Source organism: Phoca vitulina, unplaced genomic scaffold (assembly GCF_004348235.1).
Source record: "Phoca vitulina isolate PV1807 unplaced genomic scaffold, GSC_HSeal_1.0 scaffold46, whole genome shotgun sequence".
In the NCBI taxonomy this organism is placed as follows: domain Eukaryota; kingdom Metazoa; phylum Chordata; class Mammalia; order Carnivora; family Phocidae; genus Phoca; species Phoca vitulina.
Genome location: NW_022589749.1, coordinates 7,660,463 through 7,681,585, shown reverse-complemented (window position 1 = coordinate 7,681,585; position 21,123 = coordinate 7,660,463). Strand labels below are relative to the sequence as shown.

At 51.7% G+C, this 21,123-nt stretch overlaps 1 protein-coding gene across 5 annotated transcripts in view; it reads left to right on the top strand.

The window, feature by feature from the left end:
• CUX2 (cut like homeobox 2) overlaps positions 1-18,405 on the top strand; it is a 257,032-nt gene extending 238,627 nt beyond the window's left edge. For all 5 annotated transcript variants that reach the window (XM_032431436.1, XM_032431439.1, XM_032431438.1 and 2 more), the window contains 6 exons: positions 512-1,290; positions 2,060-2,219; positions 8,252-8,521; positions 9,722-9,910; positions 11,116-11,389; positions 15,364-18,405. In XM_032431436.1, coding sequence (XP_032287327.1) covers positions 512-1,290; positions 2,060-2,219; positions 8,252-8,521; positions 9,722-9,910; positions 11,116-11,389; positions 15,364-16,165 — 2,474 coding nt within the window. In that variant the 3' untranslated portion in view covers positions 16,166-18,405. The remainder of the gene's footprint in view (positions 1-511; positions 1,291-2,059; positions 2,220-8,251; positions 8,522-9,721; positions 9,911-11,115; positions 11,390-15,363) is intronic.
• The last annotated feature ends 2,718 nt before the right edge of the window (positions 18,406-21,123 follow it).

Here is a 21,123-nt window from a genome sequence, read left to right as displayed (position 1 = left end):
CCCCGGGGAGGAAAGGAATCTGGCTGACTGCTAACTCGAGAGTTCTACTCTCAGAATTGAAGGAAATATCCAGGATGGGGACAAAGATTTATATCCTTTATCGTTGTTCACAACAGTGACAAACTAGAAACAACCTAAGCGTCCAGCAGTGGGGGAATCAGGTAAATAAAGCAGAGAATATCCCTTCAAGTGGCATAGGCAGCCATCAAAGATAGAACTTTTAATCATGAGAAAAAAATACGTTGATACTAAGTGGGCACGACCCAGCCTACCCTCCCACATCGAGGATGATCACCCCACGCATGCGGTTAGAAAGCGGCCAGAAGGCAATACCTGAGGATATTTCACGTGGTTGCCTTTGGCAGAGGTTAAATTCTTTGACCTGGCTGGCTTTCTTGCAGTATCTTCACAGTATCTCCAAAGCATGCTTATACTGATGCTGGGAACATCTTTGCCCTTCAAACCATGCCCTGACCCTGGGCCTCTGGCCACCCTGTCACCCTCCCGATAGGTGAGTCCAAGAGCGCGACGGCCCCACTCAGCATCACCAACGGCACGGCCCCCGCCAGCACCTCGGAAGATGCCATCAAGAACATTCTGGAGCAAGCACGCCGCGAGATGCAGGCGCAACAGCAGGCGCTGCTGGAGATGGAGGCAGGCCCCCGGGGCCGCTCAGTGCCTCCCTCGCCCCCAGAGCGGCCGTCGCTGGCTGCTGTGAGCCAGACCGGGGCCCCGACCTACGTCAAGCAGGAGGACAGCAGTGGCGGGGGCACGAGCAGCAGCGCCACACAGACGTCCCTCACGGTCCTGTCCCCCGCAGCCTTCGTGCAGAGCATCATCCGGAAGGTCAAGTCGGAGATCGGAGACGCTGGCTACTTTGACCACCACTGGGCCTCGGACCGCGGCCTGCTCAGCCGCCCCTATGCCTCCGTCTCGCCCTCCCTCTCCTCCTCCTCCTCCAGCTACTCTGGACAGCCCAACGGGAGGGCCTGGCCCCGTGGGGATGAGGCCCCCGCAGCCCCTGAGGATGAGGCGGCAGGGGGCGAGGACGAGGCGCCCAGGCTGGGCGAGCTGAAGTCTGAAGGGGGCGTCCCGGAGGCCGGCAGCGGTGGGCGGCTGGCCTACTACCCTGCGTACGTGCCCCGCACGCTGAAGCCCACCGTGCCGCCCCTGACCCCCGAGCAGTACGAGCTTTACATGTACCGGGAGGTGGACACCCTGGAGCTGACACGCCAGGTCAAGGAGAAGTTAGCCAAGAACGGAATCTGCCAGAGGATCTTTGGGGAGAAGGTGAAGATAGTGGGGCCCACCCCCAAGAAGCTCAGGGGGCCGTGGGGCCCATGGGACCTGGGGAGGGAGGACCACCTGAGGACCCAGCCCCCAGCGTTTATGGTCTGGAAAGAGAGGTTGTGTGTATGAACAGGAACACGGCAAAAGCAGGATTCAAACCCAGGTCTGCATGACCCCAAACCCTTTCTCCTGCATCCACCTGTCCCTGGGTCCTGGGGGAAGGGCGCCATAGGCAGGGCTAACATTCAGTCCTATGGATGTTCAAGCAGTGAAATGCTTGTGTCTGGTTAGGAATAGCTACTTACCTCCCCTCCTCCAGAACCCTCCATCCCTCTCAGTGGTCCACCCACTAAAGGGTTAAGGCTCGGCCCAGCCAGGGGTGCCCTGCAGTACCAGTGGTTAAGTAGTTTTTAACAGCACCTCTGCGCATAGCAGAGGAACAGGCAAAGGGTCAGGTGAGCTGAGAGAGAGGAGTGACCTAAGTGGAAGACACTGGAAGACTTCCTGGAGGAGGGGGCATTTGAGGGCTCTTGAAGTCAGGAAGGATTCTTACACGTAGGGATATCTGGAAGGGCACTGCCGATGGGGGGCATGGCCCAGGCACACAGCAGGCACCTGGGAAATGAAGAACAAATCAAGGCAGCCCTGGTCTCCCAGAGAATCCGAGTGAACAGTGGTCCCTACGGATCTCGCGGAGAGGGAGGGAGGGGAGGCCAGGGAATGGCCCAGGAGCCTGCCTCCCTACCCTTCCTGCTCCGCCCATCCCCAGGTGCTGGGCCTGTCCCAGGGCAGTGTGAGCGACATGCTGTCCCGGCCGAAGCCCTGGAGCAAGCTGACGCAGAAGGGGCGAGAGCCCTTCATCCGCATGCAGCTGTGGCTCTCGGACCAGCTCGGCCAGGCCATCAGCCAGCAGCCCAGCGCCTCCCAGGGTGAGTGTGGTCGGGGCCCTCTCGTAGGATGCTGCCAGCCCCCCAGAACTGCCATTCCCAGCTGCCATTTCCCTGCTCCACCTTTCATCCTTCCTTCAACCAGAATGCCCTCTGTTGGTGGTTTTAGACTCTAGGTGGCGCCAGGGTTCCTAGAGCAAGTGGAGAAAATACTTGGCTTGCGGAGCGGGAGCCGCAACACCCCATCCCCTGACCAGAGTCGCTGACTGACCTCTTTTTCCCAGTGATGCAGCACGCAGCCTCAGAAGCCTTAGCACAGAGATTTGGGCTGTTATCCATCCATCAGTGATGCACAGGCAGGGTGGGGTCTGAACGTTGGCTGGGTGAGGAAACTGAGGCTCAGAGAGTTACCCAAAGTCACAGAGCAGAGGTGGAAGGACGGAATCCAGGGAGGGACTCTAGGAAGCCCGCGTTCCCTCCCCCACAACGACCAGTGGGCAGGTCAGTCGGAGTCCGGGTAAGGTGCAGGTATGAACAAGAATACTGCCAGAAACGTGATGTCAGGCAGGAAAAGCATCCCAGGTGATGGTGTTTATTTTAGAAGTTCATGCCCACAAGACAAGACAGCACATTGTCACAGCACTGGCCACAAGCCTGTGCTTAAAATGTCAAAAAGAGGGGCGCTGGCTGGCCCAATCGGTAGAGCATGTGACTCTCGATCTCAGGGTTGTGAGTTCAAGCCCCATGTGGGGCATAGAGCTTACTTAAAAAAAAAAAAAAAGAGTCAAAAAGAGCCACCACTCACCAGCCCGGGAAGAGGGGTTCCGTGGGGGAGGGGAGGGCTCTGGCTGTTTCTGTTGTTTTTTGTCTTTAAAACAGAGAGATTTGAAGCAAATAAGGGAGCATTAACATCTATTAAGGGCATGGACCCAGGGAAGGGAAGGAAGATTTACGTTTTCTTTTCAGTATATTTCTATACTTTGAAATATTTTATAATCAAAAATTTTAATTGAAAAACCCTGCTCCATCAGGCGGGTGTAAGGACCACTACAGCCGTTCTGACATTTGTCACACCCCAGGCTCAGCACTTGCAGGACCTTCACCTTTAATCCTCACATCAGGCTTGACCAGAGGGACCATCTGTCATTCCCACCTTACAGAAGAAGAAATGGAGGGTCTGAGTAGCACAGGGATGTGCCCGAGGTCATCGGCCAGTTAGTAGCAAAGCCGGGATTAGAACGCAGGGCTTTTAGCCGTTAGGGTCCCTGGGAGTGCCTACCCCAGAGCCCGTAGCTGTGAAAGAGTTCCCATCCTTGTGTTGTGTTGTAATTAATCTGTTTATTGTTGTAAAACTCATCATTTACCATTTGAACCATTTTTAAAGTGTACGATTCAGTGGCATTTAGTACATTCAAAACTTTGTGCAACCCCCGGCTCTCTCTCACCCCAGGACATTCTTCTCACCCCAAAAGGAACCCTGTGCGCACTAATCAGTCATGCCCACTCACCCCTCCCCCAGGCCCTGTAACCACCAGTCTGCTTCCTGCCTGTGTGGATTTGCCTCTTCTGGACTTTCGTATGTTATGTGGCCTTTTGGGTCTGGCTTCTTTCACTGAGCATCATGTTTCCAAGGCACATCCATGTTGTAGCCTGTCTCAGTACTTCATTCCTGTTTATGGCCGAATAATACTTCCATGTACGGATAGACTGCCTTTTGGCGATTGTGAATAATGCTGCTGTGAACATTCATGTACATGTTTTTGAACACCTGTTTTTGATGCCTTTGGATATATACCTCAGAGTGGAATTGCTGGGTCGGATGATAATTCTGTAACTTACTGAGGAGCTTCCAAACTGTTTTCCGTAGTGATTGCACCCTTTCACAGCCTGGGCAGCGATGTGGGGGGAGGGGGTCCTATTTCTGTACATCCTCACCAACACCTGCTGTTCTCTGTGTTTGAAGCCATCCCCGTGGGTGTGAGTTGGCATCTCATTGTAGTTCTGATTTGCATTTCCCCCAGGTCGAATTGTTTTGGTTTTTAAAAATGTCTTTGTAGTGTAGGGATAGGGTTATGCTAAGACAGTCAAGAATGGCGTTCCTGGTGGAAGAACAGCACAAGCAAAGGCTAGGAGGAAGGATCCTTCTCAGATTAGGAAGGGAGTGAGGTCCAGTGAGCGTGGACGCCTTGTGGACCAGGGGGTTGAGTACGGACCTGTTCCAGCCCCCGTGTTGTCCATGGCCCGGGGAGTTGGGGGTGAGCAGGATGCCAGAGGAGGCTTCCGAAGCATGCCCCCCCACCCCAGCTGCCCACCAACAGAGCCTGGGTCAAATAACAGGCTCTTCAGCTCTGCGCACAGTGGTCTACATGGGTACTGCAGCCCCTTGTGTCTGAGGCTTGCTTCTCAGAATTCTCTAGCTCCCCCCACGTGGTCTCTGACTTCCCCCACTGAGTCTCTCCCACCGTTGTTGTCCTTTCTCTCCCCCTCCCTTGTCTTTCTTGCTGCCTTTTTCCGCTGTGTCTCTTTGTCCCAGTCTCTCTCCCCCCATCTCCTTCTTTCCCTGTTCCTCTCTCCCACTCTGCGCCTGTCCCTACCCTGTGTCCCCCTGTCGCTTCATCTCTCTCCTTCCATCTCTCCCTCACTGTCTCTCTCCATCATGACCAACTGTCCTGTTTGCCCAGGACACAGGACTTTCTGTACTACAACCAGCAAAGTCCCGGGCAAACAGACCAGGTGGTCACCCTGCTGTCCCCGCTCTGCCCCACCAACATCCCTTTCCAATGCCCTTGCTCAAGCCCCAGCCAACCTGACTGTTCGTGTTCAACCTCCTGGCCCTTTATAATTAGTGTGTTCCTCCTGATAGAGTTGATTTCTGAATCTTTCAATAATTTTGTCAGAAGTGGTCCTCGAAGTCTGAGTAGTCAGAAAAGGCTGGCATTCTGCCTGGGGGCTGGCTGATTTCAGGCTCATCATCTGGGTCTCCCTCCATCTCCTCATCCTGCTCCCTCTCTAGTTGGAAATCTGGCCCTTTAGGAGGGGATGCAGTGTTCCAAGAGGCAGATGCCTTTGAAGACCCTCGATTCTCCTCCAGCTGAGCCCAGCTCCTCTCCCATGCCAGTGATGGATGGACTCTTGAAATAGCCTCTTGCTTTCCCAGGCTGGCCCTTCCCCACCAGCTCTGTGTCTCTGCTGGTGACAGTGACAAGGGACGTGTCAGCTCCAGCATCTCACGGATGCCACCTGAATGAGCCCGATTTGGGGGCGGGGGGAACAATAGTGTCTTCGTAATGCCAGATGTGGGCTGCCAGCTCCACGGGGCTGCAGTGTCATTGCTCAGAACTTTGAGGCTTCACTTTGCACCTTGCAAGGGAACACAGGGGTCCTGGCCAAAATTTATTCACTCAACAGACTTCTGCCCAGTACCTCTTTCCTCCTTCCTCCCCAGGCTTTAGAACTCACCCATGATTAACGTGTGTTCCCGGCCTGCCAGGGACTTATAGTGGATAAGAGGACAGTGTCGGATATAAGCAGACCTCAGCTTGCCACTACTAGTCCCTGTGTGACCTTGGACACATTGCCTAATAGCTCTGAGCCTCAGTTTCCTCCTCTATTAAATGGGATGACATGGTAGCTACCTCCTAGAGATGTTATAAAGGTCACTTGAGATCACATAGCATTATTCTGGGCATGTAATAAGTATCCAGTAAAAGGAAGTTTTATTAATTATCATCATCATCTTCGTCGTCGTCATTGTCATCTGGTAAGGGTGAGATCTGCCACAAGAAGGAAATTGTAGTGAAGTGCAACAATGTAGTCAAAGTGCTATTATACCTTAAAGGTGTGCACCTCAGGGAAGGGACGTTTGGGGTTGGGTCTTGAAGGATGCATAGGAGTTCAAGGTTAGGGAGAAGGCCTTCAGGATGGCAAAGGCATAGGGGCTTCGAAGAGCCTAGGAGGTTGGCGGGGGAGGGGATGATTGGGCTGTGAGAGTAGCTCCAGGTCTGTGGGATGGGGTTCCTACAAGAGAGTCCAGAGCCTTAAACGCTAGGACAAGGAGAACACATTTCTTGTGCAAGGGTCAATAGGGAGCCATTTAAGGTTCTGGAACATAGTAATCCACTTGCTTTCCACAGGAAAGGAAAAATCCATCCAGAGCAGAGGCTCAGGATATTCTTTCTGGAATCAAACCACTGCAGGATGGTTGTGGGGCTCTTTTCACTTCCTAGCCATCATACATTTTTATACTTAACAGATTTCCAGCAGGCAGCAGCCAAATGTCTTGAAGAAGAGGAAGCTGTTTCTAATTTGCTGGAAGGTACCATGTGCACCAGCACTGGGATTCCTCAACCCTCCACCATGGTCCCCACCCCTTTAAGGGCATCTCCTCAGGCACCCCCCCCCCCCCGGCCCGGGATAGTCGAGAGGCTCAGCTCATGCCTGAAAGCCCAGTGGGAGACTGACTCCTCAGGAGGTGACCTGCATTGTCTCATGGAGTCCTCTTGAGGGCACCGCTCGGAGGAGGGCTGCTGTAGGCATAGTGCCACATGCTCTGTGGGGCCATTTAACAGATTCAGGGACTAGGGGTCTGGCAAGGTCGTCCCACCCAACCTGTCTCCCCAATGGCCTTTGACAAATGAAAACCGTGGCTTATAAACTCACTTTTTAAATGTGCCAGTGTACCGTGGACATCTTTTTCTTTTTCCAGCTTTATTGAGATACATTTGACATAGTAACATTGTGTAAGTTTAAAGTATACAGCGTGATGATTTCATAGGCGTATATATTGCAAAATGTTTACCACAGTAAGACTAGCGAACGCATCCTTCACCTCACATAATTACCATTTTGTTGTTCTGTTGGGAATAGTGAAGTTCTACTATCATAGGCAAGTGTCAAGTATATAATGCCGAATTGTTCACCATAGTCACCACAGTGTACGTTAGATCCCCAGAACTGACTCATCTTATGTGGACATCTTTTCATTACATTATTTTTCATTGCTTCAGGGAATCACCATATTTTATTTAGTTAATCTCTGGTGCTTGGGTTTATAGAGGGTTACCAACTTACTTTTTGGAACTTTTCATTTTTGAAGTAATTTCTAATTAATTGAAGAGTTGAAGCAATAGAACAACAGACTCCCTGTACCCGACACACAGACTCACCAGTTGCTAATTTTGCTATGTTTGTGCGTTTCTCTCCTGACCATTGGAGATACTAGTTCATATCATGTCCCTTTACCCCTAAACGCTTCAACAAGCATTTCCCAAGAATGAGAAACCTGATAATGATACAATACCATTGATGTAGCCTACTATCTATATTCAGGTTTCTTTGGTTGTCCCAGTAATATCCTTTATATAATTTTTTTTAAGTAAACTCTATGCCCAATGTGGGGCTTGAACTCACAACCCCAAGATCAAGAGACTCCACAGACTGAGCCAGCCAGGCACCCGCCCCATCCTTTATAAAATTTTGTTTCTCCCTGTCCAGGATCAGAGTCAGGAACACTTGTGTTTTGTAGTCATGTCTCTTTAGTCTCCCAATTTGAACAGTCTTCTGCATCTCTTTGTTTTTCAATTTTGATATTTTTGAAGACCAGAAGCCAGTAATTCTATAGACAGCCTCAATCTGGCTTTGTCTGCTGCCTCCTTGTGATTAGGTTCAGGCCATGCACTTGGGGCAGGAATATCCAGAAGTGAAGTGAAGCTGTGTCCTCAGTACATTGCAGCAGGAGGAACCAATTGTTGATTTGTCCTTTCATTGGTGATGTTACCTTTGGTCCTTTGGTTAAGGTGATGTCTGCCAAGTAGCTGTGTACTGTAGAGTTACTGTTTTTCCCTTTGTAATTAGTAAGTATCTTATAGGGAGATACTTCGAGACCATGTAAATACCCTACTCTTGATCAAACTTTCATCTGCTAGTTTTTGCATCCAGGATGGTCCCTGCCTAAGATACTACTATGGTGGTTGCAAAATGGGCTGTTGCCAACACTTGGCTCCAACAAACACCCAAACCATGTGTGTCTGTTCCAAATGGCAGTAACTGCCTTCTCTGTCTCTCTGTGCCCACAGCCAGTCCCACGGAACCGAGGTCCTCACCGTCCCCACCGCCTAGCCCCACAGAGCCGGAGAGGAGCTCCCAGGAGCCCTTGATCCTGGCACTGGAGGGCAGCAAGGAGAACCAGCAGCCAGAGGGACGCTCCAGCTCCTCGCTGGGGGGGAAGATGTACTCAGGCAGCCAGACCACAGGGGGCATCCAGGAGATTGTGGCCATGTCCCCCGAGCTGGACACATACTCCATCACCAAGAGAGTCAAAGAGGTCCTCACGGACAACAACCTAGGTACAGGGTGGCGGGAATCAGGGATGCTGCCTCCTACCCTGTTTGGCTCTTACTTGCCTTGAGCAGAGTGCCCACAGTGAGATCCTAGGGCCCAGGGTCCAGCCTGCAGGGGCCAGTCAGCCCAGAGGCATCCAGGACCCTCTGGGAGGCATCTGACTCTGACCTGGGTCCCTAGAGTAGGACAAACGGGGGGTGAGTGCAGGTCTGATGTGACCTGAAATCCTTAGCCCATAGCGACAGTGAGACTCTAGCACATCCTGACACGGGGCTGAGCCCCTTGTCCTCAGGGGACACAGAGGAGAAACCTATTCTCTTTCACTCTATGGATCACAAACTCCTCTGAGTCTCCACTGCCAATCATGGCCCTCTCCCAGAGGGATGCACACAGACCCCGAATTCCTCACTGCAGTTTGTATTATAAAAATAAGACATGTTCCTTATTTTAAAATATCAAACAGTACAGGAAAAAACTAAAAAGTAAGTAAAATTCCCCTAAGCCCCCAATCATACTCCACAGTTTTTATATATCTTTGGTACTTCCTAAAAACATACAAGAATATATGTATACCTGATTTTTTTATTTTTTTCTATGTAGATGAATTTGCATACATACTGTCCTATAACTGGCTTTTTAAAAGTGAACCCTGTTTTGTAGACACCCTTCCACATTAGAATGATCAGAACACCTGCAGTCTTCTTCCCTGTTGCCAAGTGTTGCAGACCAGGGATGCCCCACATTTTTGACCCACTTGATGGGCATTTTGTTTGTTTCCAATTTCCTTCTGCCTCTGAAACCACGTCAGTATGGTGGTCTTTGTGCCTTTGAGCAAGTACGACTGGAGGGAATTGCAGGATCAGAGAATACGCACATTGAAATTTTGATACAATATGTCAAATTACTAACGAGGTGACACTGATTTGTACACACAGTGTTCAGACCTGCTCGGGGATCTCCTAGGAGTGAAGGAAATCTAAATTGTGAAAGCATTTTTGTTGGTAGCTGTTGGTTCCCCTACCCCCAACCTCCTATTTTGCAGAAAAGGCCCTTCCAGATTCCCCCTGGGTGTGGGTTCCCTCCCGTGTGTGTATGGTGCTTCCCTCTGAGTTAGTGGAGACGTCCCAGGTTCTCCTCTTTCTCTTGTCTCTCCTGGGCACGCTCGGCCCAGCCTGGGGTAACAGGTCGCCCTCCCCTGTCCCTAGGGCAGAGGCTGTTCGGGGAGAGCATCCTGGGGCTGACACAAGGCTCCGTGTCTGACCTGCTGTCCCGCCCCAAACCCTGGCACAAGCTGAGCCTAAAGGGACGGGAGCCCTTTGTGCGCATGCAGCTGTGGCTCAACGACCCCCAGAATGTGGAGAAGCTGAGGGACATGAAGAAGCTGGAGAAGAAAGGTGAGCACCGGGTGTTCTGGGCGTGGCTTCAGGTTTTTCCATTGCAACCATATCTAGTTGTAACCCAAAGAAAGCCAGGGCCCCAAGGCCCCATCTCAGCCCGGTGTGGGGCTGCAAAGCACGGCAATCCCCCAGCGCATAACTGAAAGCAACTAAACCATTTACTGTTTCTCCCATGAAAACCCCAATACCCCACCTCTCAGCATCCTTCCATACACCCATAGCTGCTTCAAAATCTTTTGTCAACCCCAACTGCGCATACCCCAGAGTGCTCTCTCTCTGATCCCCCTTTGCCTGTAACCCAGACTCTACACAACAAAGCACAAAAGTGGCCCAGCAGACAGGAATTCTCCCTCCTGGGGGTGGGCAAGGAGATTTCGGATTCTTCCGTCATCCAGTGTTATAGCCCTGAAAAACTGAGCCGGCATTGAGCACCTGCTGTGTGCCCGCCCAATCTCATGCTGTGACGAAGGGAGTCTAAAAAAGCTCAAGGCTGGGAGAGGAGATACAAGGAACTGAAAAGCTGTCACTCGGGGCACCAAGGCAGCTCCCGCTGAGGGCCCAGGGCCAAGCCAGGCTGTGAAGGGCCCACTGTCTGTTGGCCTCAGACAACTCGGCACTTGAGAACGTGGCCCGCCACTTCCTGGCTCTGTGACCTTGGGCAAGTCGCTCCCTCTCTTTGTGCCTCATTCTCCTTCATCTGAAGAGTCTCAGGGCATTGCTGTGAGGATAAAATTACATCCTCCATTCTGAAGCGGGCTTCTTTTCCCCACATTCTGGTGATTTGGGGTTGAGCTGCATCATGCAATTACGGGGATCATTTAAATGAATGTCCTGCCCTCGCCCCCCAAGGCTGTAGTGAAATTCAGTGACACTTCCGTCAGCCAAGAGACTACAGCACAGCACAGCACTGGTGTTGAGCATCTCCTATCTCTGAGCGCCCAGCTAAGCTCTCTGCGTCCTTAACGCCTGGGTGCTAACGACCAGACTTCAGAGGCAGGTGCGGGCAGACAAGCGTCTCCGCGGAGGGTTTGGGAGGATGTGGAAGCAGGAGCAAGGAGGGAGGACAGGATGAGACTGGCAGTGGGCCCCAGAGTGTGAGGCACCGGCCGGAGCTGCCCCCACCCCCTGCTCCAGCCGCCACTAGGGCATGACCCGGCCTCTGGTCTGCACTCCTCAGTGCTTCCTTCTCCCGCCTGCCCCAGCCTACCTCAAGCGCAGGTACGGCCTCATCAGCACCGGCTCAGACAGCGAGTCCCCAGCCACCCGCTCCGAGTGCCCCAGCCCCTGCCTGCAGCCCCAGGACCTGAGCCTCCTGCAAATCAAGAAGCCCCGAGTGGTGCTGGCGCCCGAGGAGAAGGAGGCGCTGAAGAAGGCCTACCAGCTGGAGCCCTACCCCTCCCAGCAGACCATCGAACTCCTCTCCTTCCAGCTCAACCTCAAGACCAACACCGTCATCAACTGGTTCCACAACTACAGGTACGGTGCCGGGGCGTGCCTGCTGGGAGGGTGGCCGGGGTGCGGCTGGACCCCTGCCCGTCCCAGGCCCAGCGGGGAGCCCAGCTTGGCCTCTGGGAGGTGGGGAGACCGTATGGCCCCGGTGTTTAGATTCAGAGTCTAGGCAAACCTGGGCATAAATCCCAGCTCCACCATTTGCAGCTGTGAGCCCCTGAGCACGTCGCTTCACCTCCCTGAGTCGGAGTCTCCTGACCTATAAAATGGGAACTGTAGTGGGATCTGCTTCCTGGAGTTGAGGACTGATTCAGTGGGCTACCATATTTACGTATCATACTGGCCACATGGTAGGGGGTAGGTGATGATACTGTTGTCACCTCTCTTAATTATTACTTCACCCAGTTTGTGTCTGCCTCTCTGAAGGGACAGGGAATGGTATTTGGGGCACAGGACTGAGGAGCCCTACCTACCCACTGAGCCTCACGTGGGAGCCCTGATTTGGGGCTCTTGGCCTCTCCCACTCCCGAGACCAAAAGAAACCCTCTGGCAGCCCCTTAGTCTCCACCTGCCCGGAGGAGTGGGTGATCCCTATGTCTGTGGCTGCCTCCCACTCACCGGTCCCTAGTCTTGGGGGTCACCGACTTACAGTGGCTGGGCTTCCTGGGAGTTCAGTGCCGGGGCTGGCTGGGGGCATTGACTGGGTTCAGCAGTGCCCGAGGAGACTGCAGAGGGGCTTCCTGAGTTCAGCTGAGAGCCCTGTGGAGAAGGCTTGCTGGGATTCCAGGGACCATCTCTGAGCCCCTCTCCACCCGCCCTCTGCCAAGCTTCCTGAGCAGGAAAGGTCTCTGGTGTCCATGCGGTGCCAGAGAGAGTCCATCCACGTGTTCCAGGGGCAGGGAGAAGGTCTCTTACTCCCGAAGGGAGAAGAGGAAGGAGGAGCCTGGAAAGGTGGAACATTTGAAATCTCCTCTCTCCATAGCCCAGGCATGGGCAGCCCAAAGACCTGAGTTCAGTCCCACCTTGGCTGTGTGTTCTTGGGCAAGTTACTGTACTTCTCTGGGTCTCATCCCTATTTTACAGATAAGGCAGATAAGGAATCTAATGCTGAATCAAGGATCAAATGAAAAAACTTCAGGCATAAATATATTGTTAAATATTGCTGCTTATGATCTGGCTCAGATTCAGGGCCTTCCAAACAGCAAACGACACAGGTCCCTAAATCCTCACATCCTCCTTCCCTTCCTGGGGAATATGGGGATGTCTTCTCCCCTCTTGTTCCCCATAGGAACTGAGCACTCCATTTTTATCCAACATACTCATTCAACAAATAGTTACAATGTATGCACAGTGATCCAGGATCTGGAGATACAGGGGTTCAAAGCCATCATCCTGGTGTGCCTGGGGGTTCAGTCAGTTAAGTGTCTGCCTTTGGCTGAGGTCATGATCTCAGGGTCCTGGGATCGAGCCCCACATCAGGCTCCCTGCTCAGCAGGGACTCTGCTTCTCCCTCTCCCTCTGTGATCTCTCTCGCTCTCACTCTCTCTCACTTTCAAATAAATAAAATCTTAAAAAAAAAAAAAAAAGCCATCATCCCTGCCCTTAGAGAGCTTAAAATTATGAACCAGATAATATTACTAAAATCTAATTGCTATAAAAGGAGGAATAAGGGGCTGAGGGAAAAGGGAATTCTGTCCAGGGAAGACTTTACAGAAGAGGTGGCATTTGAGCTGGTTGAAGGATGACTAAGAATTTGCACCGAGGAGCAGAGAGAATTCCACTCCAAAAGAAAGAAACTGGTCTCAAAGAGTTACAGGAGAAAAATCATTTCATTTTGTAAATGTTTATTGAGCACCTACTCTGCACAAGGCACTGAAGAGAACAAGGCAAAGTCCTTGCCCTTAGTATCTCTTACAGACCAGCAGGGACGGTCACTATTACATGAGCATTCATATTAATACATCATTACAAATCGCAGTGAACTCTGGGAAAGGTGAACAGCAAGATGTTTTGAGAATAAATTATCAGGGAGGGGTGCCTGGGTGGCTCAGTCAGTTAAGCGTCCAACTCTTGGCTTCGGCTCAGGTCATAATCTCAGGGTTGTGGGATTGAGCCCCGAGTCAGGCTCTGCACTCAGAGTGGAGTCTACTGGAGATTATCTCCCTCTCCCTCTGCTCCTCCCCCTGCTCGTGTGCTCGCTCGCTCGCTCTCTCTCAAATAAATAAATATAATCTTTAGCGGCGCCTGGGTGGCTCAGTCATTAAGCATCTGCCTTTGGCTCAGGTCATGATCCCAGGGTTCTGGGATCAAGCCCCGCATTGGGCTCCCTGCTCCGTGGGAAGCCTGCTTCTCCCTCTCCCACTCCCCCTCCTTGTGTTCCCTCTCTCGCTGTGTCTCTCTCTGTCAAATAAATAAATAAAACTCTTTAAAAAAGAGAGGGAGACTAATTTATACTAAAATGTGTGAATGACATTAGCCTCATATTTATATTTGTTCTACAGTTTGGATAGTCTAATGATGGAACTTCAGACACTGAGCCATCCTAAACTCCCCCTCCAGTCTCACCTCAGTGGAACCCACTAGGGCTCTCCCTGATCTCAGCAGCTCTTCCCTCTTCTAGAGGAGACTGAGGGTGAAGGTGGAGTTCCCTGGATGGTGGGCTAATGCCACCTTTGTAGAAGGACTGGAGACTGAACCAAATGACCCCTCCGAGTCCTTGCAGGCCCAGGCTACTGGGATGGGACCCCATCGCCAAACTGGACAGGGAGCCAGGGAGGCAAGAGAGTGTAGCCCGATCACTGGGTTCCCAGCCCAACTGCTTGCTCTGTGATCATAGCAATCCTTGGGCCTCTCTGAGCCTTGTCTCCTGTATCTATAGGAATGAGACTAATATCCTTTTCCTAAGGTTATTATGAAAAATTAATGAAATAATCTGCAAAAAGCACTTGGCCTGGTGCCTGATACATGATAAGCAGCCATTAGTGTAATGTTTGTAACTTATAATTGTTAGTATTCTATATCAATAACTTGTACTTTATTAATATAAATGGGCAGAGGGCTACAGCAGGTAGCTGAGGAAGCCATCCTGTTCTATGACCTTGAACGAGTTATTTGACTTCTCTGGACTTCATCTACTGTTAGGAAAATAATGAATGGGGTTAGTCCCAATCCTGACTTATCCTGCTTAAAACGTGTGTAAGACTGAGTTGCCCTCTGATGGCAGGGAAGCAGTTGAAGTGAAGAGAGAGCGAGTGGGTTCTGGACGGGAATCTGGGCTTGCCAGGTTCTGGTCCCAGCTCTGCCCCTGTGTGCCGTGGTGACCTGTACAAGTCACTCTTCGCACCTCAGTTTCCCCTTCTGGGCTGATGTCTTAAGAGTCCCCACAGGAAAGAAGCAGAGAGATGTTGCCACAAACTAGATCTGGGTTTGACTTCAAGAAATGCTCTAGACTGGTGCTGTGCAAAAGAAACATAATGCAAGCCGCATGTGATTTAAAATTCTCTAGTAGCCACATTAAAAAAAAAAAACAGAAATACACGAAATTAATTGTAATAGTGTATTTAGCCTAATGTAGCCATTTCGGTATGTAATCAATATAAAAACTTTACCAATGAGACCTTTTACTTTTCTTTGTATTAAGCCTTCAGAATCCAGTGTGTATTTTAACCCGTACAACACATCTCCTTTCAGACTGGCCACATTTTAAGTGCTCAGGAGCCACGTGTGGCCAGTGGCTCCTCTACTGGACAGCGCAGGTCTAGATCATGAACTTTGGAATCCAACAATCCTGAGTTCAGGCCCTGACTCCGCTACTTAGTGGCTGTGTGAGGCTTGTTTCCTCCTGTGTGAAGTAAGGATAATAATAGCACCCACTAGTAAGGTTGTTGACAGGACTTAGTAAGTCGCTGCATGTGAGGAGGCCCCTGGGAAAGTGGATGGGGTCAAAATGCCACGTGTCTGCATTGAGTCCCGCCCCTCGCTCACCACCATCTCTGCCCCAGGTCCCGGATGCGCCGGGAGATGTTGGTGGAGGGGACCCAAGACGAACCAGACCTTGACCCCAGTGGGGGTCCTGGCATCCTACCACCAGGCCACTCCCACCCAGACCCTACCCCGCAGAGCCCCGACTCTGAGGCTGAGGACCAGAAGCCTACCGTGAAGGAACTGGAGCTTCAGGAAGGCTCCGAGGAGAGCATCACACCCCCGACCACCCAGGACAAGGCCCAGGTGAGGATTAAGCAGGAACAGACTGAGGAGGATGCAGAGGAAGAGGCGGGCAACCAGCTCCAGGACTCAGGGGAGCCAGACAAAGGCCAAGGTTCCCCCAAAGAGGCGCATCCTGACCGTCCGGGTAACGACAGACTCTCTAAAGCGGCCCCGGGGCTCCTCCTTCCAGGCGGGACCACTCCAGACTGTCCCTCACTACAGCCCCCCCAGGAGAACGACGGCGGGGAGCGGCTCCACCCGGACCCTCTAAGTTTTAAGTCGGTCTCAGAGTCCTCGCGCTGCAGCCTGGAGGTGTCCCTGAACTCACCCTCGGCTGCCTCCTCGCCGGGCCTCATGATGTCTGTGTCACCCGTCCCCTCCTCCTCAGCCCCCATCTCCCCGTCCCCACCCGGCGCCCCTCCTGCCAAAGTGCCGAGTGCCAGCCCCATCGCCGACACAGCTGGGGCTTTGCACCCCAGCGCCAAGGTGAACCCCAACCTGCAGCGGAGACACGAGAAAATGGCCAACCTGAACAGCATCATCTACCGGCTGGAGAGGGCTGCCAATCGGGAGGAGGCCCTGGAGTGGGAGTTCTGAAGTCAGGGGCACGAGGGCAAGGGGCATCCCGGGGGCCAGCTCTCCCCCTCTCACTCACTCTCCCAGACGGGGTGGGGGAAGGAAGGAAGGAACTCAGCCATCCAGATGTGGACAGCAGTGTCATGCAGTTTACGTTCTTTGTTGTGATCCTAGTTCTGTGACGTTGTGAGTGAGCAGGCGGGCCAAGTGCCACCGCCTCTTCTTTGGGGCGCCCCTTGCCCCCCCCCCCCCCGGGAGCATCCTCTTCTCCACCCCGGCCTCTCTGCAGGAGGCGGAAGCGACGTGGCACCGCATTTTCACCTGGAAACTCCAAACTCTTTTAGAAAAATAAATATTTATAGACCTCTTTTAGATATTTTAATAAAGGATCCTTTGGAATTTATTCCCAGCCAATGCTGTTTTGATATTACAGAGAGTTATAAAATCAGGATGCTGTCACAACTGTTGCGAAGTATACACTGAAGTTGTGTCGTTTTTGCCACTAGATGAGATTAAAAGAAGACAATTGCTCAAAGCCATCACAAAACACTAGAAGACTGACCAAAATTTAGATAACCCTTGAACTGCGGTTTTTTTTCCATATCTGTCTGTGAGACGCAGCACACTGCTACTGCCCTTCCGGAAACCGTGCTGAAAAGAAAAAGTCCAAAAGACTCTAAATGAAAACCTCGACGCCGTTGAGGATGTGTTTCATTCTGGTGGTCTGTTTTGCAACCTCGATAACACAGAACGTCCCGCGCCGTTGTCAGCGTTGTAGGGGTGTGGGCTGCGGCCAGCCATCCTCCCCAAGACGTGACATGGTACAAAACTGCTTCCAGTCCCGCTCGTCAGATACCTGGGGGCCGCCGAGGTGGGACACCCAGCCTGTCCGTCTGTAGACAAGATGTGTTTCTGGATCCTTCGGAAAGCCAGGCGAGGGGTCCGGGGATTGGAGGGCAGCACTCGAGCCAGAGTGACCCCGTTCCCCCACCTGAATCGTGGCCACGGCACGGGAAGTTTCCCCACTGGCTTTCCGGAGCAGGACTGCGGCCGCCATCTTCCCCTCCCTGTGTTCTAAGAAAATAACAGCGTTGGTCATCCCACGAGTACCCCGCACCAAAAAGTAGATTCCTCCAACTAGAGACCCCAGCTCCCTTTCTTGCCATCTTCTCTCTCAAGTTGACCCAGGTGCTGTTTCTGGAAGGCATCTGCAGCTCCCGAGCCCACACAGAACAAAGTGAGAGGGTTGAGTGCACCGCAGCATGACCACCGTATCCCAATCTCTAAGTCTGCCCCCCTGCTTTCCAACACACGACCTTCTGGGGAGCAAAGACTCAATCCCCCCAACTCAGAGAAGCCCTTCCTTTAGCATCTTCGTCGTCAGGGTTTCTGGTGGGAGAGTTCCCAGTTTGGATGGAACAGCCACCATATTGGTTTTTGACTCTCTCTCTTCTGTTTTTCTTTCTTTTCCTTTCTCAAACTCTCTGTGGGAAGGCTGAATTGGTGACTCCCCAGCTGAATCCAGAATGACGATGAAAAGGTGGCCTTAATCGGTGCCAGTCTAGTGCCGGGGGAGATAGCTGAGGGCTTTCAAGGATGCAGCAAGCATTTTGAAACCAGGCTGGCAAAATCCAGTGACCAGAAGGGGACAATTGAGGGCTGTTCCAGAAATCTCAACTCTCATGCACCCAGGCCAGGCTGCAGTCTCCACAATGAACGAAGAACAACACAAACCCTGCAGGAAAACATCCTTTTCCACACACCCAGGCTATGCATTGAAGAGTTTTCCACTGTATACATTTTTATCCAGATGAAGGTATTTTTATATTTTGACAATAGGAAACAGTGACCAATTTTCAGAGTAATCAAATCTGGAACAAACGAAACATCTCCTTTTAGCCACCACCGCCCTGTCGCAATTAAGACAACCGTGAGGGAACACACCACTTTCTACTGTTGAAACCCACACAACATTGAAATCCAGGCTCACCCGCAGACTACAGATCTTAGAGGACTAAATCTGGCTTTTGTGTGACGGGATTTGATTAAGCACTTAGCATATAGTCTTTTGAACACGGAAATCCTGTTGTACTTAAAGCTAGCAGACCCATGAACAACTTTGTCAGATTCGCGTCCTATAACGGTAAAAACAAAACAAAAACCCACAAAACCGTTTCTATAAGAGATTGATGAACTTTGTTTAAAATTTTAAAAAGAACACGTTCTGTAAACGCGTCGCTCAATACAGAATTGTATAATAATGTCTGGGTGTCCTGCTTGCTTTGTTCTGGAGCTGGGGATGCAAACTGGGGGTCCGAGCTGGCCCTCAGAGGTGTTTTACAAGACGTTTTATAAAAAAAAAAAAAAAAAATGGCTTTTAAATTAGTTTGCCACCATTAAAATATGGGGGCATATCACCTAAAAATCCTAATTACCGGCTTTTCTTGAAAACCATAAGATCTGGCCACACTGGACCCAACTTCCAATGTGACAGCAGCTCCCCCCTTTTAGAGAGGACACTTGGCTGCAATGAGCCTCAGTCCTCACCTGTGCCACCTGCCTGGGTCCTGTGGACATCTCTCTTGGCGATTGTGCTGTGGGCTCCGGCAAAGGAAAATGGAAGGATCAGATTCCATTTTTCTCCTCAGTGCAGCAGGGTGGAAGCAAGTTAATCTCTGGGGCTGAGATCATGCCCTGCCCAAATCAGTGGCCACAGGTCATGGCCCCAGGATGACCCAGTTTACAAGCTGTGCCCACCTCAGTGGAGTGAGGAGCAGGTGTCCCCGGCCTCCCAATAGGAAAAGGCCAAGACGGACTTACTAGTAACCAACAGAGCATCGCCCCTTTCCACGATGTGTAACTCGGGCCTTGGTTTCCCCGTCTGAGAAATTAGGGGTATCACAGCCACCAGCTCGGGAGGTGATGATGAGGAATAATCATGCACGTAAATTACGTTAGGCAGTGTGGCACATCAGGGCTCAGCATTACCTGTTGTTATCACGAGCAGGGGTCAGTTTCTTTCAACCCGTGATGCTGAGTCTCTGCTTCAGGCTACAGGGTTTTTTCTTGACCAGTAATGTCAGGAGAGTCCCTGAGGTGGCATTACTCACCCGTGAGCCAAGGCCACATGGTGTCCCAAGACAGACCTTTCCTCTCTGTCTGGAAACCTTCCACATGTCCTTAAAGTGGGAATTAAATGATTAATTACCTTCATTAGGATAACTAATTACTCCAAACCAGCAGGATGGCCGCCTGTCAAGGCAGGGAGAGCAGCATCGTGTAAGGCCAAAGGCCCCCGTCCATGGAGGTCCCAAGCTAGCCCTTAAGGGTGACATCTCAGGCAGGACTGGCCTTTGCTCAGAGTTGGAGAGGAGAAGGATGAGAGTCAAGAGCTCAGGGAGAGGGGCCAGACCACCTGGTTTCAACCCTCGCTCCACCTGTTGGAGCCATAGGACCCTGGGTAAATGCCTAAACTGCTCTGTGCCTCAGTTTCCCAAGCTGTACAGTGGAAGCGATAGTAATGGCACCTTCCTTATAAGGTGGTTGTAGGGATTCAAATGAAGCAAAGCCACGGACTGACCCTTTGGACCCTGGGTTCACAGCTCTGGAAAAACAGAAGGCAGAAATCCCCAGGATGTGGCCCCAGGGTGGAGGTGGGGGGTGGAGTAGAGAAGAAGCCGCATCTGACACAAGCCACCTAAGAACTTGCGGAAGCAGGTGCCCCCGCCTTTGGGAACTAAAGCTCCATCCTGGGCCATCATCTTTGGTGTTGACATTGTCTGCAGTTGCTGTCCACCTGGAGTGGAAAATGCAGTAAAAAACGCAGAAATGTGGAATGCTGAACTAGGGAGCACGGGCAAGTGGGGAGTGGAGAGACCAGAAAGGTACAAGAAGTCAGAGAAGGCCTTGGAGGAGGGTGATGGTAGGTTTTGATCAGGGGACAGGGGAGAGCAGAGAGCTGAGCTGGGGGAAAGTTGGTAACTGTCTGTCTGGGTAATAAGTATTTATTGAGTGCCTATGTGTGCTCAGTGATCCAATGGCAGAAACATGGGGAACCATGAGAGTATGAGTAGTGAGATCCAGGAAGGCTTCCTGGAGGAGAGGACATGTCACCTGACACATGAAATACTATAGGAGTTAGAGAAGCAGGGACAAGAACATGGAGAAACAGGTCCAAAAGAGGCTGGAATTTGAGGTGGGGTGGAGGAAGGAAGAAGGATGGGGGTCAGATCCTGAAGATCCTTGAGCCATGGCGGGAAATAGCCTTTCTCCTGAAGGTACCGGGAGCCATGGACGGTGTGAGGCAGGGGGTTGCTATGGTCAGACTAGCATTCTTAGGAGGTTAGGAGACTCCATCTGCCTGGAGAGGTGGCAAGCCAGAGGAGAGCAGCAGGCCCACCTCTACCATAGGCCCTGACCCTCAGGCCGCTATGGTCCTTGCTTCCTACTCCTGCCCTCCTTTGGCTCCTAGTTAAGCTCCTGCACTGGGCCAACAGCCCCATCTCCCATCACCTACTGGTGAGTGAAAAAACCAGACCTCAGCTGGCTGATTAACCCATGACTGCTAGGGTGGCTATTCTAGAGATCATTCCAAAGGCCAGGCTCTCAGGAGTGCTTCTCCCTCTCCCTCTGCCTCTCCCCCTGCTTGTGCTCTGTCTCTCTCTCTCAAATGAATAAATAAAATCTTTTTTAAAAAATAAATAAATAAAAATAAAGGCCAGGCTGTCCATAGCTAAAGGCACAGGGTATATGTTGCTCTAGAATCTGGGCTGCCTTTGCAGGCACCCTGGAGGCTGAAGTCACCCCCGTAAACCCAAGGGCAGTAGGGAAGGGGCAGGGAACAGCACCATGAGTGACCTTAGCCAAGGTGACTCCTCACCCCAGGTCAGTTTTCCCATCTGCCACAATGAAGGGATAAGACCGTTGGTTCCGTGATCTACAGCCCCCCAGGGTGTAGTTGTTAAAAGCACTAGCTTTGG